At 37.4% G+C, this 25990-nt stretch overlaps 1 protein-coding gene across 2 annotated transcripts; it reads left to right on the top strand.

The window, feature by feature from the left end:
• Nucleotides 1-1177: 1177 nt before the first annotated feature.
• LOC103724211 (GPCR-type G protein COLD1) lies at nt 1178-21344 on the top strand. Of its 2 annotated transcripts, XR_015975997.2 has the most exons (14): nt 1178-1594; nt 2131-2231; nt 3215-3322; nt 4157-4277; nt 10412-10541; nt 11719-11797; nt 14009-14097; nt 17066-17158; nt 17542-17568; nt 17773-17859; nt 18474-18545; nt 18888-19018; nt 19936-20962; nt 21047-21344. XR_015975997.2 is itself a non-coding variant. In XM_008815403.6 (13 exons), the coding sequence occupies exons 1-13, from the start codon at nt 1380-1382 to the stop codon at nt 21198-21200; spliced, it is 1407 nt and encodes a 468-aa protein (XP_008813625.1). In that variant the 5' UTR covers nt 1178-1379; the 3' UTR covers nt 21201-21344. The 2 variants fall into 2 exon arrangements, 1 of the variants encoding a protein (XP_008813625.1); XM_008815403.6 differs by lacking the exon at nt 19936-20962.
• Nucleotides 21345-25990: the final 4646 nt, after the last annotated feature.

Raw genomic sequence — 25990 nt, forward strand, 5'->3', positions numbered from 1 at the left:
TGTAGATAGCTGCCGTCTACATCATTCAATCATATAGATGAATGGCTATCAAATAGGGCGGGTGCTGTCTATTGTTCACGGTGCATTTTATGTAGCGTATACTATACTATATTTAATAGCTATTTATCTTTATGATCGAATGATACGATGGCCATTTAGGGTTGTGAGCTCTCTACGGTGCAAAACGTGCATCGCAGAGGATCCTAGGTTGATAATAAATGAATCAATAGATAACTTAGTGCCAGACTTTCCATGATGGAGAGATATCTTGGATGTGCATTTATCCTAAAATATATTTATATACGTGCATATGTGTCGTATTCTACGATGATAGTATCTGGGTGTGTCTTGATTCAATCGTATTTTAAAAACTATTAAGTCTCTGAAAAGTTGGCACACTCTCCTTCCCCCCCTTATATACATGGGATCGAAAGTCTTGGAATCTAGCCCTCAGATCACGTCGTATTGGACTCTGAGGTATCATGCATACCTGCTGTGTCTCTTTTAAGTTAGTCTACGTACTCGTGTTTCACTTCTTCTAACCACTGTGCCCAAATACAAAGTGCGGCCATATTCTCATCTTAAAGTGGTTTCTTTGCACATACATCGCATGCTAGTACTTTGAAAAGAGTGAAAAGAGCTATAAGCTTTCATCTACTCCATAAAATTGGTTCTCTCTTAAATCTAATAAGGACATGGTCCTCAGAATTTCTCTCTCAAGAATTGAACCTAGTGTAGAAGGGAAGTTATAGAAGGGAGCGCCGTCAAAAAAGAACACCAGAATAGGAAAAATATTTTTAGGGATAACAAGTCGGGAGAAATAAGTAAGTTAGTCACTATTTTTTGTATTTTGATGACTTTATAAGAGTCCAAATATATCATACATAAGAAATAATGCAACTCTACAGAGTTCAAAAATTGTATATGAATATTTTAAGAAATAATGCAACTCTCCATATTTTTTTTTATATTGTAGAAGTTTCTAACGGCTAGTAACTACCTAAGAATTTAATTTTTTTTAAAAAAAACTTCAGGTAATTATCTTTTGGAGTTCCTATTAGATATAACCTCCAAATGGGTCTGGGTTTGTGTTCGCCGGAACCCGGACCCGACCCGATAGCATCCCGCGGCAAGCACATGCACTCTTTATCACCGAGGCCGGCCGGGCCGCCGACTCATCACCGGTCTCACCTCCTGAAAGGCATGGCAAACCGAATAGAGGAAGCTGCTTAAAATGCCCAGAGACAAGGTGGAAACAAACTAAAAAACCTCCTCACGGGTCAGCGGTGGAGATCAGTAGATCCAGGAGAGAAGAGAGTGTGTGGGGGAGAGAAAGAGAGAGAGAGTGAGGGGGGTGGCGGGCGGCGGCCGCGGCGGAGATGGGGTGGGGTAGGACGATCTACGAGGGGACGGTGGTGGTGGGATCGCTAGGCCTGCTCGGGTGGGCGGGGCTGTGGTTCCTCAACCGAAGGCTATACAAGGAGTACGAGGAGAAGCGGGCCCTTGTCCAGATCCTCTTCAGCCTCGTCTTCGCCTTCTCCTGCAACCTCTTCCAGCTCGTCCTCTTCGAGATCCTCCCGGTCCTCTCCAAAGAGTACGCTCTCGATTGCTTCCCCCCGCCTTCCTTTTGATCCAATTAAAAATGCTAGGGTTTTCATTCTCTAGTGTTGGAGCTGCGGGGCTTCATTCCTTCTTTCTAGGGTTTGTGATTTGGTCAAATTTGGGGAGATCTTGGAGTTCGATTGGTCAATATTTGGTCTTGGGTTCCATTTTCATAGTATTTCTTCCAGGGATTCTCCTTTGAATTGGGAATCGTGCTTGTGAGGAGTGACAGTTTGCTGCCTTGTTGGAACTCTCTATCTAGAAGACTAGTTGATCTATTTTAGACTGAGGGGTTTGGAAATGTGTTTTATTTGGGTTGATCTGGGCTTGTACTAGTGATATAAATTTTGCTATTTGAGCTTTTGGCTTTGATGGGTTGCATTTGATATTTATAGTTTTTATGGGTTGAGTTGTGACTTTGAAGTGTAACGCTTTGGGATAACTAATTTCTTTACTTGAAGCAAGTGATTTTAGATTGAAGGTGCTAAGTCCAGTGATTAAGAAAAAGGTTGGTGTTTTTTGTTGCAGGGCTAGATGGCTCAACTGGAAGATTGACCTGTTCTGTTTGATAATGTTGTTAGTGTTCATATTGCCATATTACCATTGCTTTTTGATGCTTGGTAACAGCGGTATGTTTTTCTCTGGCACTTCTTAATCCCCAAATCACCTTTTTTTTCCTATTAATGATTTTTTAAAGTTAAAATCATCTTTAACTTTTACTTAGCTGTTCATGCTTGCTTCTTGGAATGATAAACCTTAGCAGCTATTTTTTTGCAAACACTATGAGTTTGTATCTATTATCTTAATTGTCTGTATGTATCTCTCCGAATGATAGATCTTCTTAGTTGTCTTTTGAGGGCTTAGTGACTGGACACTCCTGGTGTTGTAATAGAAGTGAAATGATAGATGATTGTGGAGAAGCCATTGTTATCTAATTGATTTGGAGATCCATAAGCACAATCTTATTAATTTGCCAGAAGCTGATGTTAAACCTGCCATGATCTCAGTAATAACAACTTCTAAACTGCTAGTTGCCTAGTTCCATTACGACATTGGCATAAATGGCTAGCATTCAATTTAACAAGGAAGACGGTTGGTTTCTTCAACCTCCACACCTTTTGAGATAATAAAAATTATTGTCTGCATTATAAATGCGTAAACGTAGATGGAGAGGATGGCAAATGATACTTACAAAGTGCTAAAGCAATGCAAACCAATTAATCACGAGAAGTCCTACAGGAGAAGGCGATAATTAAAGTTGACCTCCAAGAAGTCCTACAGAAATCTCTCATCATAAGTTGCTTGGTGGATTTCATGTTGAACGAAGTGAGAAACTTGCAAATGCCAAAAGAGTTAATAAACTGTTTTGCCACATAGGTGTTGTGCTTGTTTCATATAAAGTTAGACTTGTTATCCTACTAACTTAAGGCTTGTATGTTTTGATTTAATCATTATTGTAATTTTGATGTGCTTAGTACTGTATTTTGCCATGCATGCCTTTCAAGTGCAAGGCTATGTTTTCAGTGGGTCGAAAGAATAAAGTGGGTCTTCAAATCTTTCTTGACTGCTTTCGTTATCAAGTGGATGAAGTAATTTACCTTTCTGGTTGCAGGAGTGAGGAAAGAACGAGCTGCACTTGGAGCATTCTTATTCTTACTGGCATTTCTTTATGGTTTTTGGCGACTGGGAATTCACTTTCCGATGCCTTCTCCAGAAAAAGGTTTGACAGAAATCTTTTTTCATCACATATGTGAGGCTATCTGATTAAAACCTACTCTCTTTGTTATGGCTTTCAGTTTATTGGCCTAGTTACTGAGCTTTCTACTAGGAGTAATGGGGCTGATAACATAGCCCACTGGACTTGGTCATGACATTGGCTGTAGCTTGCATCCCTGGAGTCCTGACACTCCAACCTCCATAAATATCCTTTGCACCATCATTACAATAACAATCTAGGTGTTTTACAATAAATATTTGATGTACAAGGTTTTAACATTGTTTAGCCTGTTGAGCTTAAAACTTTATTCCAACCTTTTAACAGGGTTGTGCTTTGATGGGCTAATCTGACTGTTTGCCCTCTACATTTGAGCATCTCCATGCAAGCTTACATGATATCATATCTACATCTTTATCATAAGGAATTCTAGATGAAGGTATTTAGAATGCATGCTTGGTTCCATAAGCTGGGATATGCTAATACAATTGTTCCCTCTGGATTCCAAACATTGGCGCAGAAACCATGGCAGCATCTAACTGCAGCATGCATGTTGTCAGCTTTGCTAGCTGTAACTGATTCCTCTTCTTGATATGTTTAACCTTACATTTTTTGGATCCTCCAGTATATCCTTTTGAAGCATCTTTTTTTGTACGTACAGTATCTTGTTATCAGTCGTAACTTTATTTACGTAATATTCACATGCATATATCAAGAAAGAAATTCAGTTGCAACATTTTATTGCTCTAGATGTCTCATGTAATTCACACTCTATGTTAATCTTGATAATGCATTTAGTTTTACATGAATTCATGCAGTCCGACTTAATTCTCTTTCTAGGGTTCTTCACAATGCCTCAGTTAGTTAGCAGAATTGGTGTAATAGGCGTGACCGTCATGGCTGTGTTATCTGGCTTTGGTGCTGTCAATCTGCCTTACAGTTATCTATCCCTATTCATCAGGTGACTATATATTATTTGTGGTTGTATTTCTTACTATTCGTGAAAAAAGCTTCTCGGGGAACTTTTTTTTTTTTGGGAACAAGTTCCTTCTTCCATTCTTAAAATTAAGATTACATTCAATAATCTTTTATAAATTTATTAAAGTTTGGATAATTGGTTGACTATTTTAGTACTTTAATATGGCTCTAAGCTTTCTCTGATTCTTTATCTTGGACTTTGGATAATCAAACTATCTATAGTAGTAGGTACTATAATTCTCTTCTTATGCTTGTTAGATGTTCACCATGAGTGGTGTCCTCGGACAGGAAGAACATACTTCATTTTCTAGTGCTTTTATTGATTCATTCTAATCATTCTAAAACTCTGCATTCGCTGATTCAATAAGTACATTTTTTTCTGTATGAAGTGTCTTTGCTCTCCCATGATTCAGTGTTCTTGTTAAAATTATAACAAGTACCTGTTATGCCCCTGAAAAATTGAAAAAATTGTAGGAAATTATATGCACTTTAAGAAGGGATGTGCAAGTTTTTGAGAAACAGTATCGTGTGCAACATTCTGATATAATGATGGACCACTGCTTCTTATTGTTATTTATGCCATTTATTAAAAAAATCAATTTATTCCAGATATTTTTCATCAATATTTCTTTTTTTTTTTTTTTTTTGGTAAAAACGGCTACTCATTCAAATAGATCTAACATGAGTACAACCCGCCATGTCCGAAGAAATAAAAGACAACAAAGGAGAAGGAGCGTCTATAGTAGACGTCCACAAAACATCCCCGGAATGCCGGGCCACAAAAGAGGCGACCCAGTCTGCGGCCCTGTTCGCCTCTCTAAACACATGACCAATCTGAAAACCGACTATCACCTGAGCCATCCTCCGAGTCTCCCGAATGAGGGGGTGACCGTCACCGTACCTGTCCATCCCCCGGATCCAATCGATCACCACCGCAGTCTCCCTCGAGGAACACTCGCTCGGCTCCAAGGACCTGCCTGGCATAGGATAAGCCCTCCCAAGCAGCCCGCAGCTCCGCACCAACAACTGTGATCCCAGGAGTCCGACGCCCACCTGCAGCCACCAACCTACCACCGTGATCCCTGATCACAAAGCCGACCCCTCCAGTCAAACCGTCTAGTGACCTACTGCCATCGAAATTTATTTTGAGATAGTCAAGGGGTGGAGGTACCCAAGAGACAGTAACGAAATGGGGCGCTGAAACAGCGTAAGAAGTACCCCAGGTGTCCCTGACCATCCCAGAAGAAAACTCAGTGGCAGCCGCCATAACCTCCCTTGCATGTCGTGCCGCTCTGTCCACCACCATCCTCGGAGGCACCCGCCTCCCCTCAAATATGCCTGCGTTCCTATCCAACCAAATGTGATAAGACAGGTACGCCCTCAGTATCCCCTCCGCTGCCAACCTGGGCCGACACATGGAATCTCTCAACATCCGCAACAGATCCTGTGTCGAGACTGCCGCATCAAACAAGGGAACCGAAGAACACTGCCATATCTGTCGAGCTCTAGGGCACAGCAGGAGAACATGCTCGATGGTCTCCACGATATCACCGCACGTCTCACAAAACTGAGATACCCCCATACCACGCCGAACAAGCAAACTCCTGGTCGGGAGACATCCCCAAGCCACTTTCCAGATGAAAAGTGCCACCCGTGGGTGAATCCGTAATCTCCATATCCATCCTCCCACGATCTGTCGCGCTGGCGTCCTGCAGAACAACGCAAAAAGATCCCTGGCCCTCACTCGCGACCGCCCCGTCGGAGTCCAAAGCAGCCTATCCGACACCCCTCCAGAGGGGATTGGCAAGGCCAAAATCAACTCCGCCAACTGCTCACCAAACACCTCCCTGATCATCCCCACCCTCCAATGGCTCCCCTCAGAATCCAGCAGATCCCTGACCCTGCACCCAGCTAATCTCGCAGAGTCCACCATGGTCGGCAAACGACATATCGGCCAATCGGTCACCCAGCTGTCCTCCAGCACATCTATCGAGCGCCCATCACCAATCACCCATCTAATCTCCGGAAGCACCACCATAGCCCTGGCACACATCACTCGCCATATCGGAGAGTGGTGACGCTCCACCCGCCCCCCAGGCACCAAGACACCATATTTGGCCCTCATCAGGGAGGACCACATGCTCTCTGGCTCAAGCACAAATCTGACTGCATGCCTCGCCGCTAACACCTCCCGTCTCGTCATCAAGGACTGCACTCCCAGCCCCCCGGCACTGGTCGGCTGGCATACACTCTCCCAGGCCACCAAGTGGACCCCGTCTCTGCCGCTACTCCTCCCCCAGATAAACTCCCTGAACAACTGCTCAAGGGACCTCAAGACTGCCACCGGAATATCGATGTGGGATAGAAGATAAATAGGGACAGATGAAAGTACAGAGCGCACCAGGATAATCCTCCCCATCAACATTTCTTTTTATAAAGAACAATATCAACACTTTTTTCCTGACTTTAGTTTTGACATTCTGATGTAAATGAAAAGAATTAGAGATTGATAATATCTTTGACATTCTGATGTCATGATGAACACTTGCACTCATTGTTATTTATGTGATTTATAAAAAATTAGGCTATTCCAGATATTTTCATCTATTTTTTAAAAAAAAGTTAATGACAAAATACTTTCTCTGAATTTGTGTGACATTTAAGAAAAACTTATTTGTACTGGAAGTAATTTGTGAATCATTTAATGTTATCTATGGCTCTATTAAATGGTATTCTCTTATTGGCATGCTTTTAATTAACCTTTCTAATTTTCCATATAACTTTGTCCATTTCTTATGCTTGTGGTCGAAATTTGAATATTGTAATGCTGGATCCAAACTTAAACGGCAAATTTGGAGGTTTGATTGGTGGTAAAAGATGAAGTTCAATATGAAATTGTCTTGATGCTATTTCCATAATTTCTTGGTAGTGTGATATTATGTAGGGTCTGTTTGGGCTTCCCCAATAAGCGAGATACCACAACTTAGCCAATTTAGGTCAGAAATGGGCCAGGTTGGCGAGGATGCCCCTTTTAAGTTTCACAACACAACCTAATATTTTGTTGAAAAGTGTGATATTGTTTGCTAGTGTGACTTCCACAAGAAAAAGATACAATGGCATCGAGTTGCAATGGAGCAAGTTGTTTGAAAAAGCTAGCCAACAAAGATTCAGTGTGTCTTTAGGAATTCTTACAAGTACTGAAATTATCTTGATTCTCTGGTGAACTGATGGATTCTATGATGGGATGGAATATGAATCATGGATGCTTTTAAGAAGCCGGAGAGAGGTGTAAGATCTAAGTAGATGTAAAAGGGCAATAGTTAATGGATTTCATACAGTGGAAGTTGAGAGCATTGAAAATGCAAAAAAGCACCAGTCTAATTTTGTTAACTAGCCCATGTTATTAGTTTTATGAAAATAAGGGCATTCATAGGTATTTAAGTTTTGTGGCACGTATTTGTAAGAGCCTATGTGATGTATGTTCAATCATCATGGATTGAAATTTTTGAGACAAACTATAAATCATGGGAGAGGAGTACTAGAATAAAGATCAAGAAATTGAAAGTATTCTCAAAGTGTTGATTTATGTTTATGCCAAGAACATTAATCATAGAGACTATTTTCTTGCTTTGGCAGTTATTGGAAATATATACAAAAAGAAAATAGTCTTCACATATTTATTTTATGTCAACTTGTAGAAGACTGATGTTAGAGCACCATAAAAGGCTGGTTGGTAGGTTTTGGAAAGAAAGGTGTACTTAGGTGCTAGATTGATTTTGGTTAACAAAGAATGGAACAATGACTGATGCTAGAAGATGTGGCTTGAGAAGTTTCTGAGTCATGAGGGTTTACACAAATCGTCAGCTCAAAGCTCATTTTCATTATCGCATCATAGATGATGGTTAGGTGTTCTATGATTTAATGAGAATAGAGTTGATTGAGAAATTGGAGCTATGAAGGAAAGCTTGGAGAGCTAAATGGTCTAGAAATTAGGAAAACTAAAATGCAGTATATAGAACACAATTTTTTGGAATTAGAAAAAGACTCTTGTTAGAATTGCATACAAAAGATTCTTAGTGTTATTGAATATTGATTTCATTAAGGATCTTTTATTTGAAAGAATATCAACGTTAAGCTCACAACCTTAATATGGATGTAGTTGTGAGGAAGGATATAGAGAAACTTGGAATAACATCAGAGGTGGCTTTAGATAGGAATACTTGGCTAATGAGGATCCATAAAGCTAACCCCAAATAATTGAAAAAAGGATAGATGATTATGGTTATGATGGATTTATTATATGAAAGAATGGATAACATATATGAATATTCCATTGAGCAAGGTTGACAATGCAAAGAGTTGTTCTGGGAGATATTGTGATGGACACATGCATTTAGATGTGAAAGTAAATTGATAGTAATTATGGACCATTAATAAAAAAAGGGTCCCATACTCCCATGAGATTGTATGGTTCATAAAATGCTTGGTAGCAAAGTGAGTAAAGAATATCCTGATGGTGAGATGGTATATGGTACGGCTATGAACGATAGCCTGATGAATTATATTTGAAGGATGCATAAAACACAAAACAAATTTAAGAGAATTAATAAAGAACTTATTGAGGTGGTTTGAGTGTATGCAACAAAGATTTGGTATAGTATTAAGGAAGGGGAATTTGGTTCTGTGCCAAACAGCAACCAGAGGATGGACTTGTAAGGATTAGTATTCTATATTTTGCTCATACAGGTTAACGACAGACATATTATGCATACACTAGTATATCATTATAACACTCAGCATTGGTTTATGATATTAAGGAAGGGGAATTTGGTTCTGTGCCAAAGGGCAACAAAAGGATGGACTTGTAAGGATTAGTATTCTATATTTTGCTCATACAGGTTAAGGACAGATATTATGCTGATAGTCAGCACACAATGACACAGACAGCTATGTGGTATTATCGAAAGAAATGCCAGTAGGGCCAGTAAGATATTCAAGGAATTTTTTTTCTCGGGCATCTAGGCTATTTTTTATTGCATTTGAGTGGAAAAAACAAGCTTACATTGACGCATAAATTTTGACTCTTCGAGCACAATGCAGACACCTAAATTTACACTTAGTTGAGGTGTTGAACTTACTAGGTTTTGCCCCATACTATTAGTTCTGGAGGGAAAAAAATCAGCAATTAATCTTTTTTACAGAAAATTTCAATATCTGAGAGATGTTTAAATGATCTATTAATGTAAGTTATGTTTGACAAGGCAGCAACATCTGCTGACTTATATCATAGTAAATCCCTTGCTATATTGTGACTGGGCTGGTATATACTAATATCCTCTAATTTAGGTTGACAGAAGATATCAACCCATCAATTGATCTGGTAACCCTGTGAAATGGTGCATTTTGTTTGATGCCATAAGATATGCATCAGCTTACAAAATTCATAGATGGACTTGATATAAGTTGTGAGAAAATGTTTGGAGAACATATTTGTCTTGTCAATATGTATTTGTCCAAAGAATGAGAAAATTTGTCCAGACATGATGAACTACCATGAAGAGTTCATATTGTGTTTATCCAAAGAATTACCTAATAAGAAACAGGAAAGGGAGATCAGTCTGGTTTTTCCTTCCATGCTGTGACTCCATGCATGAGTATGATGATGCCTCTGGGCCGGGTAAAGACCCCTTGGACTTCATATGGTTGTGATGATGCAATAATGTAACTGCAATAGGCCATGACTGGCTTTTGAAACTTGTATGCTGCATGGAACTCAGATTTACACGCAAACAAAAATTTAAAGTACACAGGCTAGAAATTATATACAAAATGAAACTGATTTATCAAGGATATCTTTATAGGTGTATTGTTTAATAGAGGTATCGAGCATCTTAATACTCGAAGATTTTCAGGTTATTAGTATAGTTTCACATACTTTGCATTTTAACTCCTATGTCGTAATACATGGTCAAAAAGAATAGAGTTTATTGGCATCAAATATAGAGATCACATTTCTTGATCTCTTAAATGCAGTTGTGGTGCAAAGTTAGAATTTGGTAATTTTCTGTTTCTAAAAATGATTATTCAATTTTAGCTTTTTTACCTGATTTTTTTTAGGGAGATTGAGGAATCAGATATTAAAGCCCTGGAGAGGCAATTGATGCAATCGATGGAGACATGTATAGCGAAGAAAAAGAAAATCATTCTGTCTCAGATGGAGATGGAGAGGCTTCGAGGATCAGAAGAGGTGCTTTTCCTCTAAGTTGTTTCTTCCTTCTGTTGTTTTCTAACAACTAACATGTTGCGTAGCTAGCTGGAGTTGAACTTCATCAACTTGACAAACGCAGTTGGTATATTCATATGGTTTTAAGATAATTAGCTGGAATCTTTGAACTTGGCTCTTACAGTCGATTAATAATCTCTAATATCTCACTCTTGCACCCACATCCTAAGTATCCTGTACTCTTAAGTTCTTTTGAGAGGTCTGCTTCTCTTCTCACAACCACTGCTATTTGGGCAATGAAGAAGTTTTTGATATTTCATACATATTTTTCTGCACCACGGCGTAGATGCTCCAACTTAACATTTTAAAATCAGAAAATCATTTTACAGTCCCCAGACTGCAGATTCCACGCATCATATAATATCACCAATCTCTGATGCTGATGAAATCTCATTGTTAAAGCATCATGCTTTCCTAATTTCTAAGTCATCGACTTTTACTGTAAATTCTACCAAAAGTGATATTCTTTATATAAAAAGGGAAAAATGATGACATTTTGTTTGTTAGGTTCATTCTCTCATTTATAATTTGTTGGTCTAGATTATGTAATTCCCTTTTGTTATTTTTATGCATAGGTCCTGTAGGTTGCTTGCCACTTGTATAGCTGCTAAAATTATGTAACTTTTGTTTCCTTAAAAGGCCTCCTCTCTCCTTGTATGTACATCGTGCTTGATCCGTGCCTCCTTGCAAGCCATGTGGATGCATTTGATGGCCAAGGCTATCAATCTGATGCTGAACTATCCACATTTAAAAGATGAAGTATTCTTCGGACTATTTTCAGTTGTGGAAAAAGGTGTTATTTCCATATCGTACCGTACCGATATTATGCTAGTGTGGCACCAGTACGGGGTCCGATACCGAGACGTCAAGACATTCATTGAATTATCTGATTATGTCTCATATTTCTTTTTCTTTTCTTTTTCCTTTTTGGTTTTATTTAGTAAGAAGCCATTGTTTTTCTCTATTCTATAGTTACATCGTGCATTAAATGAATATATTCTACTTATTCTAGTGGAAGTTACGAAGGAAGATGTTTGAATGCCTATCAGTGCTAAATGGCTTGAGATTTAAATCAGTTGCAGAATATTACAGATACAATGTTCCATATTTGTCCATTCTTCATGAAGATTACTTGTTGCAGAATTTGAAGGCCAGATCTTTTATAAAGCGTATAGTTGGGACAGTTGTGCGGTCTGTGGCCGAAGACCAGAAGGAGCAAGGTATGCTTTTCTTTTTTGGCTTCCTTCTAATGAATGCTTTTTCATTTTCTTTTTTCTCTTAGGCTTTGTGTAATTTGTTGGAAATGTAAGAAAAGTAAAAGAAAAACTCCAAGGTTCTCGTTGGAAACAGATAAGATAAAAATATGGATTAAGTTTTGATATAAAAAAGTGGAAAAATGATACAAGCATCTATTGAGAGCTTATTCATGAGTGAAAAAAGGGAAGAGGGTAGTTGGTGGATTAATGCACAAAAAGTGGAACAATTATTGTAGGAGAGGATGAATCAGAGGAATAGTTAAATGACAAATGCCTTTGTATCAAGGAAAGCTAATCAATGCACCAGGGTTAAAATTGCCATTTTTTGGTAGAATCATTTCTGGCCATAGAACATACAGACATATGCATGCGCATACCTAAAGGATTATAAAGCATTAGAATGGGGGATGACTTGTGATGTTTTCTTTATTGTGCATTTTCTATATTTGAAATGTATATCTTATGTAAAATATTTGCCCTGTATGTAATGTTGCCCTATATGTCGTATAAAGTAAAAAATGTGCTAAATGACCTTATGCATTTATGACTACAAAATATTTTGGGTAAAGGTAGCTACTTGGGCACCTCGAGTGTCTCGCCAAGGCGCCTATGTCATAAGCGGGTCTTGGGCTAGTGCTTGGTGCTTAACTACTAGGTAAGCTTCTACATGATCAGCATTGCATGGCGCTCGGGCTATTATAAGCACAAAGTTCAATTACATGAGCCTAATTCTTATGGTACAGTATCATCATTTATGCTCTAAGTTGAAGAAAACTACAAATGTACTTCGTTGTCTAATATATGCACTTTTAATGTGTCTTCCACTCAATATATTGGAAAACACATTCATTAAGAGAGTGGTTAAATTAAAAACAAGGTTCTAAATCTCAATCTCAACCCGATACTGGTTAGTGATTGGGTTGAGTTGGTACCGTGATGGTACCATCTTGATGCATAGGATGGACTGATGTTGTGGTATTTCATTGGAATTCCTTTTTTTTAATTGTTCATTTTTAATGGTTGCTTAGAGGCTTGTTGGGGGTTTGTTAATATCATAACTTGGGATTAAGGGAGGTTTTTGAGGTAATTGGTGGGTTTATGGTACCAATATTGCTTTCGGTACTGGCACCATATTTCACTTGGCTATTTGATTTGCATACAAGAGGAAAGAGAGAAGGGAGAGAGGAAGAAGGGGAAAGGGAAGGTAGATCCATCTTGTATTGCTTAGATCCAGCCTCCTTCAAGCCTCCTTTCCTTGCTAAATAGTGTTGAGTATAAAGATAAAAATACATATAATAGCTATTTGAAATTAATTAAAATAAATAACTAAATACAAAATATAAAATTTTAAATTTTAATTAAAGATTAAAACATGTAAAAAATAAAAGTAAAAAGTACAAAAATATAAATAATTAAGATTAAAATAAAATTTTAAGTTAAGAAATACAATATAAGTAAACTAAAAATTTAGTTAATAACAATGTAAGTAGTAGGCAAATAAAATTAGTGATGTATTGGAAAATTAATATAAAATGATTACATATCTAATATGTAGCTAGCAAAGCTAAATATTGGATTCAACTGCTATTCCTTTTTTATGCATTCCTTTGTTCACATCCAAATAATAGAAAGGGAATTTTTGATCCCAGTTTCTGGTCTTCTTTTTCCATTCGATTCCGATTCCCCTGATTCTTTTTCATTATTGGGAATTAAACATAACATTGGTGTTTATTAAAAAGAATTCTGTGCTGCTTGTTCATGAGATACATTTATCTTCAATTGTTCATGAGATACCTTTATCTTCGATTGTTTTGGATGCTAGGTCAATTTCTTGTTGTGATGGGCCTTGATATTCCACACAGCATTAAATTTTGGAAACGCCAACCTTTGCAACAATCTAGATTACTTTTCTTGAAGTTGCTTGATCGAATGAATATGCTTTGTCTTGCATTAAAATGCATTTATCACAATTTATATATTCCTACATGTTCACATGAATATCTGCTCGTACATGTGAATGAGGTTGAATATTAGATGCTTAAGTTCAATTCTTACATTCTGGGCACATAAAGTTGCTTACATTCGTTTGAAAGCTGCCTATATCTGAAGTTCTTGAACATAATTTTTTGCTTTTAGTAGAAAAAAAAATCTGAATCTTCTTTGGATGTTTTGAAGATATCAAAAGCTGGGAAGCAGAGGTACAGGCTTTAGAAGAGCTCTCGAAGCAGTTATTCCTTGAGATATATGAACTTCGTCAAGCTAAGGTCTATATATATTTTCTTTATATAATAACAAATGTCAATAGCATGTGGAAATGTAATGCATTTAATCTGCTTGTTATTCCTTTCATTTTGTTAGAACACTTTGTTTCATTTGGTTGCATTGCCTTGAATAATCCTTGAAATAATTTCCTAGTAAATTAGGAAATATCAAAAGAAACTTCCCATGCAGTCCTTGCTGGTAATTATGGGCAGTGAAAGACGTCTTACAATAAATAAGTATATCAAACAAGTCTGAAGCTTTAAGCAAAAAGTTGACTGATTTTCTTAATTTGTACTAGGTATTCCAACCTTGACTTCTTATAACAAAAATTATCCAGGTTGCATAAATTTCATGCCACAGACTTCCAACATATCAAAGTCATGTTTTCTCTTTAGCACATGTTATCATATTTAGAAACAGGCAAGAAACGGTATGAGGAAGCAGAGGAGGGAGGTTACAGTTGTCGGACCCAGAAAAGAAAATGACCCGGCTAAGGGGTCGGGTCTTTGGTTCCACAGTTCAACCTCTGGTTCAACTGTTCAGAACTATGGAAGGTGGCGTTGGTGACCAAGAGCTTAAGTAAAAACCTCGTCACAATGCTCCCCAGATTCTTCAAACAACATAAATCCATCCAACATAAAGAAAATCATGAGAACAAGGAGCAATAGTCAGGCTTGATTAGAAGATGCCATTCTCCAAGGTAAATTTGTTTTGTAGAGCTTCCCTAGCTAGATGGCTTCTTCCTTGGGGAGGAATGATGTGGGTTCTCTCTCTCTCTCTCTCTCTCTCTCTCTCTCTCTCTCTCTACACACACATACACATATCCATCTATCTATCCCTCCTCCCTCCCTCTCCTTGATTAGGGCTTAGCCCATGAAAACACTAACTCTAGTGATGGAAATTGAAACAGAAACCCTGGATCTCCAGACAAAAGATGATGGTGTTGGGCTTAGGAATGTTAATCGAAGATTGGATGAGAAAATGTAGGTTTTGAGAAGGAGATAGAGCAGATCATATTTGAAAGAGAACGTGTTATGTGTAGGGAGTGGAGAAGAGTGAGGCCACAAGAAGTGCCATGCTTCTCTTTCCAAACTTCTCATAAGAGGGGAGTTTATGAAATGGGTGGCCTTTTTATTTCGGAATCAACCAGAGTCAGAATGGTTTTAAAAAAATCTGTCCAGTTCGAGTCAGGCCAAGATAAACAAACAGGCAATCTCTTATCTTAATGAGACTGGACAGAGGGCTGGTTTCCTGGTTCTGTGTTCTGTCTGGTTTGGTCCTGTTCTAAAAACAATGAGGTAAGCATCTGATATGATGTTTGATGAAAATATAAGTAAATTAATCAGGACATACGCAAATGCTTACCCTGAAGAAGCATTAAAAGTTTAGATTGGTATGTCTGCAAATTGCCAGACCAGTACCAATTCCTGTAGTGGTCGTCAATATCTAAGGCTCCCCATCTTTCACCAAATTCTCCCCATACTCACCCCCCCACCCTTTGGCATAAAATGCATTGCTGGACTGAGGGAAGAGATTAAACTTGGGTCTAAGCCAATAAAGGTCTTGGTTGTCCTCTTTCGGGAAAGGGCAGAAAGGTGATTTTTAATATTGTAAAATTGAAGAAGTCCAAAGGTTTCCTGTTTTAGGTTTTCAGATGAGGTATAAGTTCAAAGAACAAGTTTCTATGGAAAACTTGTCAATGGTTGTGGTCTTAAGTAGTCCAATAACAGATATTCGGATCACCAATTTTATTTTTGGGCAAAAAACAAAAATGAGTGAGGTTTAGAAGAGGAAAGACATAAGAGATAACAAAAGAGTAATCATGAAGAGAGAAGAGAAAGAGGGGGAGGGGGAGAGAGAGGAAAGGCCAAACCTGGCCTAAAGATTTCTTTTCTTTATTCAAAACAGATCTGGTACCATCTCCCTAGTGCCTATTCAAAAGGCCTTTTTTATAGATTTTACTTGACTTCCAACTAGGATTTGTAATAACTAAGAAACTAATCTTGAAAAATCTTTTCTAAAATGGAAAATTTTGAAATCCCATGATATTCTATGTAGAAAGATACCTAAAACAGCTATAAATCAAACAGCTACAACCTTTTCACTTCCTTAACCCAACGTATGCCTAAAGTAGGGCTCTTTTTTCACTTAGAATAAGCCTTTAAAATCTATTTTAAAAATTGTCCAATTAAAAGTTCCAAAAATACAAAAAGTTCTGAACTGAAGTCTTTTATACCCCATAAGTCAATACTTTCAAGTTCCTCATTTCTAATTCTACTTAATTAAGATGGATTGTCTCTTGCAACAAATTTGGTGTTGAGAGATCAGCTGAGCTCCTTCAGTTTGTTTATTTGGCTTCTGCTGAAAACAGGAAAATAGGCTGCCTTATAATATTATTCAGTATGGTACAGTGTATAAAAATATATGGTATTGATTTTCGCTCTAGATCCTGAAGATAATAATTTGAAACTGACTATAGTCGCCCGATTCTGTACTCACAAGTACATAAAATGGATTACAGAGTTTCCCATGCTATATCCATTCTGAAGAAGCTTATTGTATGTTGCTTATCTGCTTATGTGCTTTCTTTTCTCATCTAATGTTCGATTTCTATATGGTAAGAATATTGGAATATGACCCCATAAATTGCATGTATTTGTATCTAAAAATATTTTTTTTTGGTTAACATTGCCTTGTAACTTCTTTCCATTAATTGCCTTCATCCTGCATAGTGATAGCTCTATGACTCTTTAACTATTACTATTAAATGCATACCAGTGTCACTGCAAATTTTTGTTTTCAGTCCTTTTCTTACAGTATACTGGTCCAGAAATCAAAAAAAGGACAGTTGTTGCTGTATGGTTCTACTACATGTTTCAATTGTTTCGCCATATTAGTTGTTATTCGAACTATCTGATAGATGATTGCATATATTGCTTTCTGATTTTTATGCTTTTTGACCTTATTCAGGTAGCTGCTGCATATTCTCGGACATGGAGAGGGCACCTACAGAATTTATTAGGCTATGCTTTGTCAGTCTACTGTGTGTACAAAATGATAAAGGTATCATCTGATAGATTTTTGTGCGCTTTATCATTGTGTAGTGAGGGTCGGAATTGCTCCAAGAAAATCAAAATTATTTCCTATCACAGCAATCAAATCTGTTATTCATGATCCATTTCTTACTATTTAATTGAACTTAATCGAGTACAGTAAGAGTTTTTCTCACATCCACACATATGCAAGTGGCATGTCTCCAACTTTCTTGCTATATGAATTTAACTCTGCTGTTCATTTATAAGCAATATGAAGTCCTCGAAATGACATCTTAAATTTTTAAATTCACAGTCCTGGAATCATCAAAATATGTAGTTCATGTTTTTTCCTCATGATGTGAAGGAGATTATTCTAACGCAGCCTTTTTTTCTTTGGATTTTCCTTTGCAGTCTCTACAAAGTGTGGTATTCAAGGAGGTATGGTTTTCATCGAGGTGCTTTTAAATAAATACTTTAGCTTTCTTATGTGAAAAAATCTGAAAAGGTTTCTTGTAAGCAATGATGGTTTATATGCTTTGATATTTGTACTTCTTAATTCTGTGCATCTTTTAATAACTTCTAATAATTGACACCAGTGTCTGATATATATGACTGTTCTCATCTTCTCCATTGTTTTGGCAGTCAGGTTCTGTTGATCCAGTGACAATGACAATCAGCATATTCTTTCAGTTCTTTGACATAGGCATTGATGCTGCTCTTCTATCACAGGTATTTTACTGTTGCAATAACCATACTACAAGATACTGCATGATAAAATTTAGTTGTTAATATGCAATTGTACTTTCTAAATAGGGGTCCTGTTTGTCCTATGCCCATTTTGGGGTCTTTTGTCAGTGCGGATTTTATGAGGTCCAAATAAATCACTCTCTGGTGGTTGTAAAACGTCCATCTTATCATTTTTATTTTCAGGCAGATCATAGAATATATGAGTTAATAGACCATTATTATGAATTTATATTCATTGGGTAATTGAATAACAACGTATATGAAGTTGCATACAGCATATCTTGCCATCATTATTATTTGCCTCACTAGGTACATGTCATTCCATGCACCTATCATGCAATCAATTTTAATGACTCTTTGAACTAAATCTTCTCATGTGTTCATTATAATTCATTTTATCTTTCAACAACTTTATATTATTTATACAACTTCGAAGAATAGTTTTTGCCTTGCAAATTAATCAAAGAAGTGCATGGTTTATAAAACAAACATTTTACAGCTATAGCTTTATATGTTTTTTTATGATTTTTTCCTCTGATAATTTTATGTGAATGGGCTACTTATTCATTTCCTTTTGTTTTGTGCTCTTTCTGCAGTATGTATCTTTGCTATTCATTGGAATGTTGGTTGTCATATCTGTTCGAGGCTTCTTAACAAATCTCATGAAGGTAATTAGTTATTTCTTTTATCATGTCCATTCTTTTGCAAGTCACATATACCAACCTGCACCATTGTCCTTGTACAAGATATGTTCCTTCTGTTAATGTTAAAATTATTCTCCTTGTTGATTACATTCTTCATTCATTAACCTTTTCTATAATAACCAATTAAAAATTTGAATTGTCAACATTTCTAGCAGTATAAGAATGTAATACGCTTAAACCAAGTTCAAAACTTGAATTTCATTTAGCATGAGAAGGAAGAATATATAACAGTGTTGTCTTCAATGTTATGGGCATGTTGTTGTCGTTCAATCTAAATGGTACCTCACATCATTTTTCTGCATACAGTTCTTCTTTGCAGTTTCTAGAGTTGGTAGTGGATCATCTACAAATGTCGTCCTTTTCCTATCAGAGATCATGGGAATGTACTTTGTATCATCCATCCTCCTAATAAGAAAAAGTCTAGCAACTGAATACAGGTATATTCTGCATTTCTTGAAGAGAGTGTCTACATATGAGCATAACTATGCTAATTCACTTTTTTCTATATTCTTTTTTCTTACACATGAAACTTGGACAATATGATGCTAGTACAGAGTTCATACTTTTACATACTCTGTTCCATTACTACTGTTATCTGATAACTTGCTCTACTCAATCTTCCCATACGCATATAAGATGATATACCTCTCCATGGAGTTGTTATAATCATGCATATTAGTACTGATTAATTAGCCAAGACCAAATAAGCTGATTAAGGGATTCAGCAACCGTTTTGTGACAATGCTATGGTCAACAGTTATGTGGCTGAGGTCAGAATAAATGTTCACGGTATGAGTACAAGCTTCTTTGCTGGATTTTGATATCATTGTTTAATTGAGCTTTGATGATCTGAAACTCCAGATTCAACTCCAGTCATCTAGTTCATGGATATGGATTTTGAACTTTCACTTTTTGCTATTATCTAGAAATGTTAACCTAGTTTCAAGTTGTGATGACATGGCTTCTGAATTCCGTAACAAGGTCATCATTACAATTTTTTCAGCTTTTAATTACTTCAAAATTCAATACTTTTGAGTGTGATCCTGAGGTTGCTGATGGCATTTGCGACCATAACCGTTTCTGCTACTTTCGAGCTCTGGAATTTCATTTTCACCATAGAATATAGTAATTGCATTGTCCTGCTGTAGAACTAATAGTCTTTTGTCTTCTGATTGTTTTGTTTAGCCCATGTGAAATTAGATAGAACAGCCTTGAATTTTCGCAGATCCTTAATTAGCTTGCATTAATCGTTTGCTTTTTTTTCATAACTGGTATAGCATCCTTCAACTGTTGAGATAGATGCAATACTAGGTTTAACTGCAAATAAAGGTTGACACATTATTACCTTTTGCAGCAGGAGCACCCCCTCCGCATCATTAACCTCTGTAATACAAGTGCAAGTGCTTTATAACGTCGCAAACCAGATATCTAGGACCTTAATTATTTGACCCACTAAGTTCTTTCGTTACTCATAATCTTGCCTTTCCTGGCCAAAGGGAAGAGATTGAGAGAGGGATCCTAAAGGTGAAAGTCAAATGTCTTTGATTTCAGTCGAAAGTTGCCTTTTCTATGATGCTTGCATCAAGAAAAGCATTATCAGCTGAATTTACTGTTCCTCCTGCAAGCCCAAATTGTGGGGATATGGAAAATGACTATCAAAATTAAGAGTGATTCTTCCAAGTGAATAATTCCAAACTAGGGCTTGCATGTTCAACTCTGATTGTGATGATAAGAATTTCTTACAGGTGTGATTGCAATTTACTGATCCTAACCTCCTTGTGTCCAGTTTAGTATCAGAGGTTCTTTTAGAACTATTAATGATGGTGCAAACATGAGCTCCCCTACTTCGAATTTAAGTTTTCCTCCTCTTAAAGTCATACAGCACAGAATGGAGCATAAGAAGCTGAAAGAAGTGATTCTGGTCATGCCTCACCCTCTTCTCAATGCACATTATTCCGATCAGTGCTTTCGCTGTTTAATATTTTTCCCCTTTTCCAATTTCTTTGGCTTGAATTTTAATCCACATGCACCTTCAGCAAAATCGCATGCCAAAGTCCATTATGGGCGTCTCCCTTTTTTCACTTTCTTTGGTTTGAATTTAATCCACATGCCCTTTCAACAATATCACATGCCAAAACTCCATTATGGGCATCTCTTATTGGCTGGTTCATGTCCATTCATCTCGAATGGACGTGACCCAGCTTACTTGCAGAAAGAGCATCTGTGTACAACTTGACATGGTACTATCTTCTCATCTTTAACTCCATGGAATCTAGAAAGTGGGTTGGTTGGTGCAGTACTGGTTAGTTGGTGTTTTGCGGGAATTGGAGACGCTGGTTCATGAAGATTACAGTTGGTAGAAACCGTCAATATTAGTTAAAGCATGTACTTGACTATATGACTTTGTTTTTCCTAATACGAATAAAATCTTTTACTAAGTCGTTTTCTGTTGACTTGGGTGGCAGGCTGATCATTACAGATGTTTTGGGTGGCGAAATACAATTTGATTTCTATCATCGTTGGTTTGATGCAATTTTTGTGGCGAGTGCATTCCTTTCTTTGCTTCTGCTTTCTGCACACTATACCTCCCGGCAAGCCGACAAGCACCCTATTGACTGATAGCTTGATGTATATATGTAAATCATTATTCCATATTCATATTAATTGTGGCAAATTTCTTGCCCCTCGTATATCTGTTGTTTCATTTTAACCTCGATAAATATCATGTCGATCGGCAAGTTTATAGTGATTTGTTTGCTATTATATGATTGGCTGGTCTTCACTTTGATGTTTTCTATCGCAACATTCGTTAATACAGATGGTTGATATAATACTAGAGTTACTCTAGTGGATAAGTGGACACTCATAGTAAATCATCTTTTATTTTCTTTTCTTTTTTTTGGTAAAATGAGGACTCAAGATGCATCTCAAGTCATCCCAGAATTTTGTAGATTCTTATACAAATTTTACCATATCTGGCATGGAGCCTGCTTTCGTCGGTCCCTGCTGCCTCTTACCATTGTGCTTTCTCATGTTAATGGTTCTTGGGTATGATGGTGCTATTCTATTTCTCCAGTTTTTGGAGAAACCTATTTTTTCATTCCAGATTGCAACCAAGAGGTCTTTTGGCATGCCTTGCTTGGTGATTCAGAAAGATGAGGGTCTAGGACCTAAATAAAGATTCTTGAAATAAGAAGAGAGAACTTGTCGTTAACGCTAATGGATGCTCCTCCTTTTTATTTGCAATTTGGCAATGTTGGTTGGGATCCGGAGTGGTAGATTCAAGTGCAGGGGGGAAGATCTTATTGCATATAATCTGGCTGGTTTGTTACTCTCTATGATTGTAGGGATTTTTAGATATAGTAGTCTGCTTTCTTGGATATCTGGATTCAAACTCAAAAAGCTACTCTGTTTTGCACAAAAACAGGTTCGGCTGCTCAACTTCGATCAAACAGTAAGAAATCCTTGAAGATGCTTGGAGCCTAGGTTGTGCATGCCCAACTCATCTTGTGCCCAACTCATTTATAATCTGGTCGAAAAATGGTAACTCATATTCCGTTCATCTATTTCATATGGACCCTTGCCAACCCAGCTAGCATTTCACTTGTTAATTATATCTTAGTAAATCATAATAAATTATGGTAATAGAGAATTTAGGGTTGTATCCAATTGGAGTACATGAACAAGAAGAAAAAAAATTAAAACTGATAAAAAAACATGATAATTAAAATTTAAAGTCTACAGTTTCCCCCACTTTTATTTTCAGTATTTTTTAAATTCTTTTAACCATTAACTAATCAATTTCCATAATCGCACTAACCCATCTTTGTCGGGCTGGAACTCATGTATGATTACCTAATCTAAGGGTTTTGGGAATGGATTTAAACTCATGGTGACTTTTAGTTGGAAGAGCAAAATCTATGCCCGACCAATTTGTAATCAAGTTCATTTTTGGCTAACCCAATCTAGACAATTATAAAGAACTCTAACCCAAACCACATTTTTGTAGGGGTGGTTTTGGACAGGTTGGCAGGCACTCCTAGTTGTTTACATGCACACTAGGGAGTTTCCTAGACTGACTTGGTGCTGGCCTGGGAATTTTACCTTCAACCACCCTCATGTATATTGTGTAACATTAAATCCCATGAGCTGCACTAATCCTCTCCTGCCATGGGATAGGAGGATGGTAGCTGCATGGATTTATTTTCAACATAATTAATTTCAATAACATGTATTAGACATTAAAAACATTAAATGGTAACCTAGTCATTAGACATGAAGTAATACATAGGGTTGCATGTGATATTAGAAGATGTCTTCCGTCATTGCGATGGCTGTGATGATATTATGCTGTGATCTAAATTTTTCATCATGCAATTTATGCCTTTGCCTGCTAAATTGAATAAGAAAAAATGCTAACAAAATTGATAGAATGATTTCATCAAAGCAACAATGGTGTCTGGGTGATCATGGACTGATTGATGAAGTCAGTGCACTTCTTGCTTACCGGGGTTAGTTTTTTCCTTCGAAAGGCTAGGCAAGCTGTACATTAATGAGATTGTAAGACTCCATGATGGTCCCAGATTTATTATATCTAATAAGGACACAAGACATATCTCTCAGTTTTCGATGAGTTTGCATGGAATCATGAGAACCAACTTCGAATTCATTACAACCTTTTGTCTTCAAATAGACAGCTGGTCATAGAGAACAATCTAGATTCTAGAACATATGCTAAGGGCCTATGTACTGAATTTGAAAGGTTCTTAAGATGAGTGTTTGCTCTTAGTGGAGTTTGCTTACAACTAGCTACTAGTCTAGAATCTAAATGACTTCCTTTGAAGCTCTGTATGGAAGATGTAGGTCTTCTATAAATTGGGACGATATAGGTGAAAGAATATTTTTGGGACCAGAAATTATGGTAGTGGAGAAAATTTAACTTATCAAGAAATAGCTTCTTGTAGCTCAAAGCAGATAGAAAAGTTATGTTGATAATGGAAGAAAAAATCTGGAGTTCCGAATGGGAGATCATATGTTCGTTAATATATCACCACCAAGGATATGATGAGATTTAGAGTATAGGGCAAGTTGAGTTACATATATGTGGGGCCTTTCAAGATCTTGGATAGAGTCAGAGAAATAGGCTATTGCTTGGCTCTATTGCTTGCTCTTGTTAGGATTCACGATATATTCCATATCTCAACACTAAAAAGTATATCTCCGACCCCTAGCTATATGGTAAGGTTCGAATCTCTGTGGCTTAGAAAAGGTATCTCTTATGACAAATAGCCCGTGAAAATTATGGATAGAAATTAAGGAGCATATTCTAAAGTGTGTACTATTCCACATGTTAAAATCCAGCGGAGCAATCACTCAAAGCAGGATGCTACTTGGAAACTTGTAGAGGAAATCAAGAAGAAGAATCCTAATTTTTTTAAAAAACTAATTATTGTTAAATTTCAAAGATGAATTCTTTTTAAAGAGGGTAGGATGAAACGTCCGAACGCCTCCGCCCTGCTTTGGAATCTTCTCTCTGATTCTTTTCTTCACCTCATCCCTTTCTCTTATTCTTCCTTGCACTGAGCCAATTTTCTTCCCCTATTTCCTTTCTTTCCTCCTCCCTGCTAGCCTAACCAACCCATTGATTCCCTCCTTTCTTGCCTTTCTCTACTTCTTCCCAACCGAGCAACGGGCCCTCTTCTTTTCTTTATTTTTTCTACTTTCCTTCTTCCCTTTCTCCTTTCTCTTCTTCTCCTCCTTTCCTTCTTTTCTCCCTGCCAGCTCGCCAACCTTGCATGGATGATCCTTCGTTTCCCCCCCTCTCTCTATACTCTTTTTCTCTTCTTCGCCTTCTTTCCTATGCACCAATTGAGCAGTAGGCCAAGATTGCGAGTGTTTCCTCTTCCTCTTCCTTATTTCTTCTTCCACATGCAACCTCTCTGGAATTCCTCACGTCCCTTCTTCTTTAATTTTCTCTTTCTTTTTTATTATTTTTTCTAATGTGGATGAAATGGCCATGATGACCCCACCCTCTTTTCCGCATGCTAGCACCTCACTTTTCTTCTTTTTTGCACTGCACACCTCACCGCATCTCCATTTTCTTTTTCTCGATCTTTCTCACCATCCCGTGCTACCCTAACTCCTTGTTCTCTCCTTATCCTCTCTGTCGTTTCTTTTGGATGCGAGCATTTTTGTGTATCTTCTTGATGATGCCATGCCATCGAGGGTCTTCCTTGTGACACCATTGGGAATTCTTCTTGTGACATTGTCGAGGCATCTTTCTTATGATGCTGATGAAATATAAGAAAAGAGAATTGTATTTCTGTCTATGAATTATAATGTACAAGAGCAGTCTTTATATAAAACTAGAAGCCTGACAAATTTGGTAAGGCCGACTACGTTTGGCATAATCAATCACAAATCAATCAAGATGAAGTTGGTAAGGTCGACTAAGTTTGGCACAGTTAATCTTTATGGAGACCGACCATATTTGGCACAATCAATGGTTCTACAATAATTCTAACAGATGCTATTAAACATTTCTCTTGTGACACCACCAGGTATTTTCCTAGCACCATTGCTAGCTATCTTCTCTTCCATTGCTGGCCACTATCAATTTGCCTGCTCCTCTCTCTCTCTCTCTCTCTTGCCACCAACAATCTTCATCTCTCTCTCACTGGCCCTACCTCCTCCATCATTTTCTCTCTCCTCTTTTTCTCTCTCTTCTTCTTTTGATCTATTCCATCCCATCTCTTCATTTGTGCATGCTTGGTCTGACCTCTCTCTCTCTCTCACAGATACAAGGCTAGGGCTTATTACCTCTGAGAAGCATCTGTCTTGTGGGTCAAATCTTTCACCTTAGATAATCTCTAAATTCTTTATGACTTAATATTTATTTTATAGAATAGATTAATAGATTAATGTTTGCACTAAGATTTTTGCTTGTTAAGGGGACGTACATTTCCATAGAGAGTTTCATCAACTATGTTTTCAGTCTATCTTGCATTGGTTGGCTCCAATAGTAAGGATCGCATACACATCCAGAGTATTTATCTAGGCACAAATAACGCAGCAATCTATACTCTCCTGATGAGTATTTATCGTACTGGTACTTTGGGAGACTGATCCATTCCTTGAAGAGGGAATTGCATGTAGAATATTGGGGGTGCGGGGGCAAGCACAAATTCAAGAGTATGAGGGGGCTTGGTGCAAAACCATCAAGTACACAATTATATGCATTGTAGACACAAATTCATGTGTATGATTTAATTTTTATTGAAATTTTAAGAAAATTAAGAGTTGGCGTAGGTTACGGAGAAAGGACCTTTGCGTTTCAAGAGGAGGAGAGCTCATATAGGTCCGAGTCGGACATCAAATTGCTTCAATTTGAATTATCCGGGGATACTTTA

The sequence above is a fragment of the Phoenix dactylifera genome, chromosome 3 (assembly GCF_051530095.1).
Source record: "Phoenix dactylifera cultivar Ajwa chromosome 3, Ajwa_hap1_PhDact_Kaust_v1.1, whole genome shotgun sequence".
Taxonomy (NCBI): Eukaryota; Viridiplantae; Streptophyta; class Magnoliopsida; order Arecales; family Arecaceae; genus Phoenix; species Phoenix dactylifera.

Excerpts from the sequence above, each read along its gene's own strand:
- LOC103724211 (XM_008815403.6), top strand. The coding sequence starts at position 1,380 with ATGGGGTGGGGTAGGACGATCTACGAGGGGACGGTGGTGGTGGGATCG. Across the intron at positions 2,232-3,214 it reads TTTGATGCTTGGTAACAGCG|GAGTGAGGAAAGAACGAGCT; the intron begins GTATGTTTTTCT and ends TTCTGGTTGCAG. Across the intron at positions 18,546-18,887 it reads TCTTAACAAATCTCATGAAG|TTCTTCTTTGCAGTTTCTAG; the intron begins GTAATTAGTTAT and ends TTCTGCATACAG.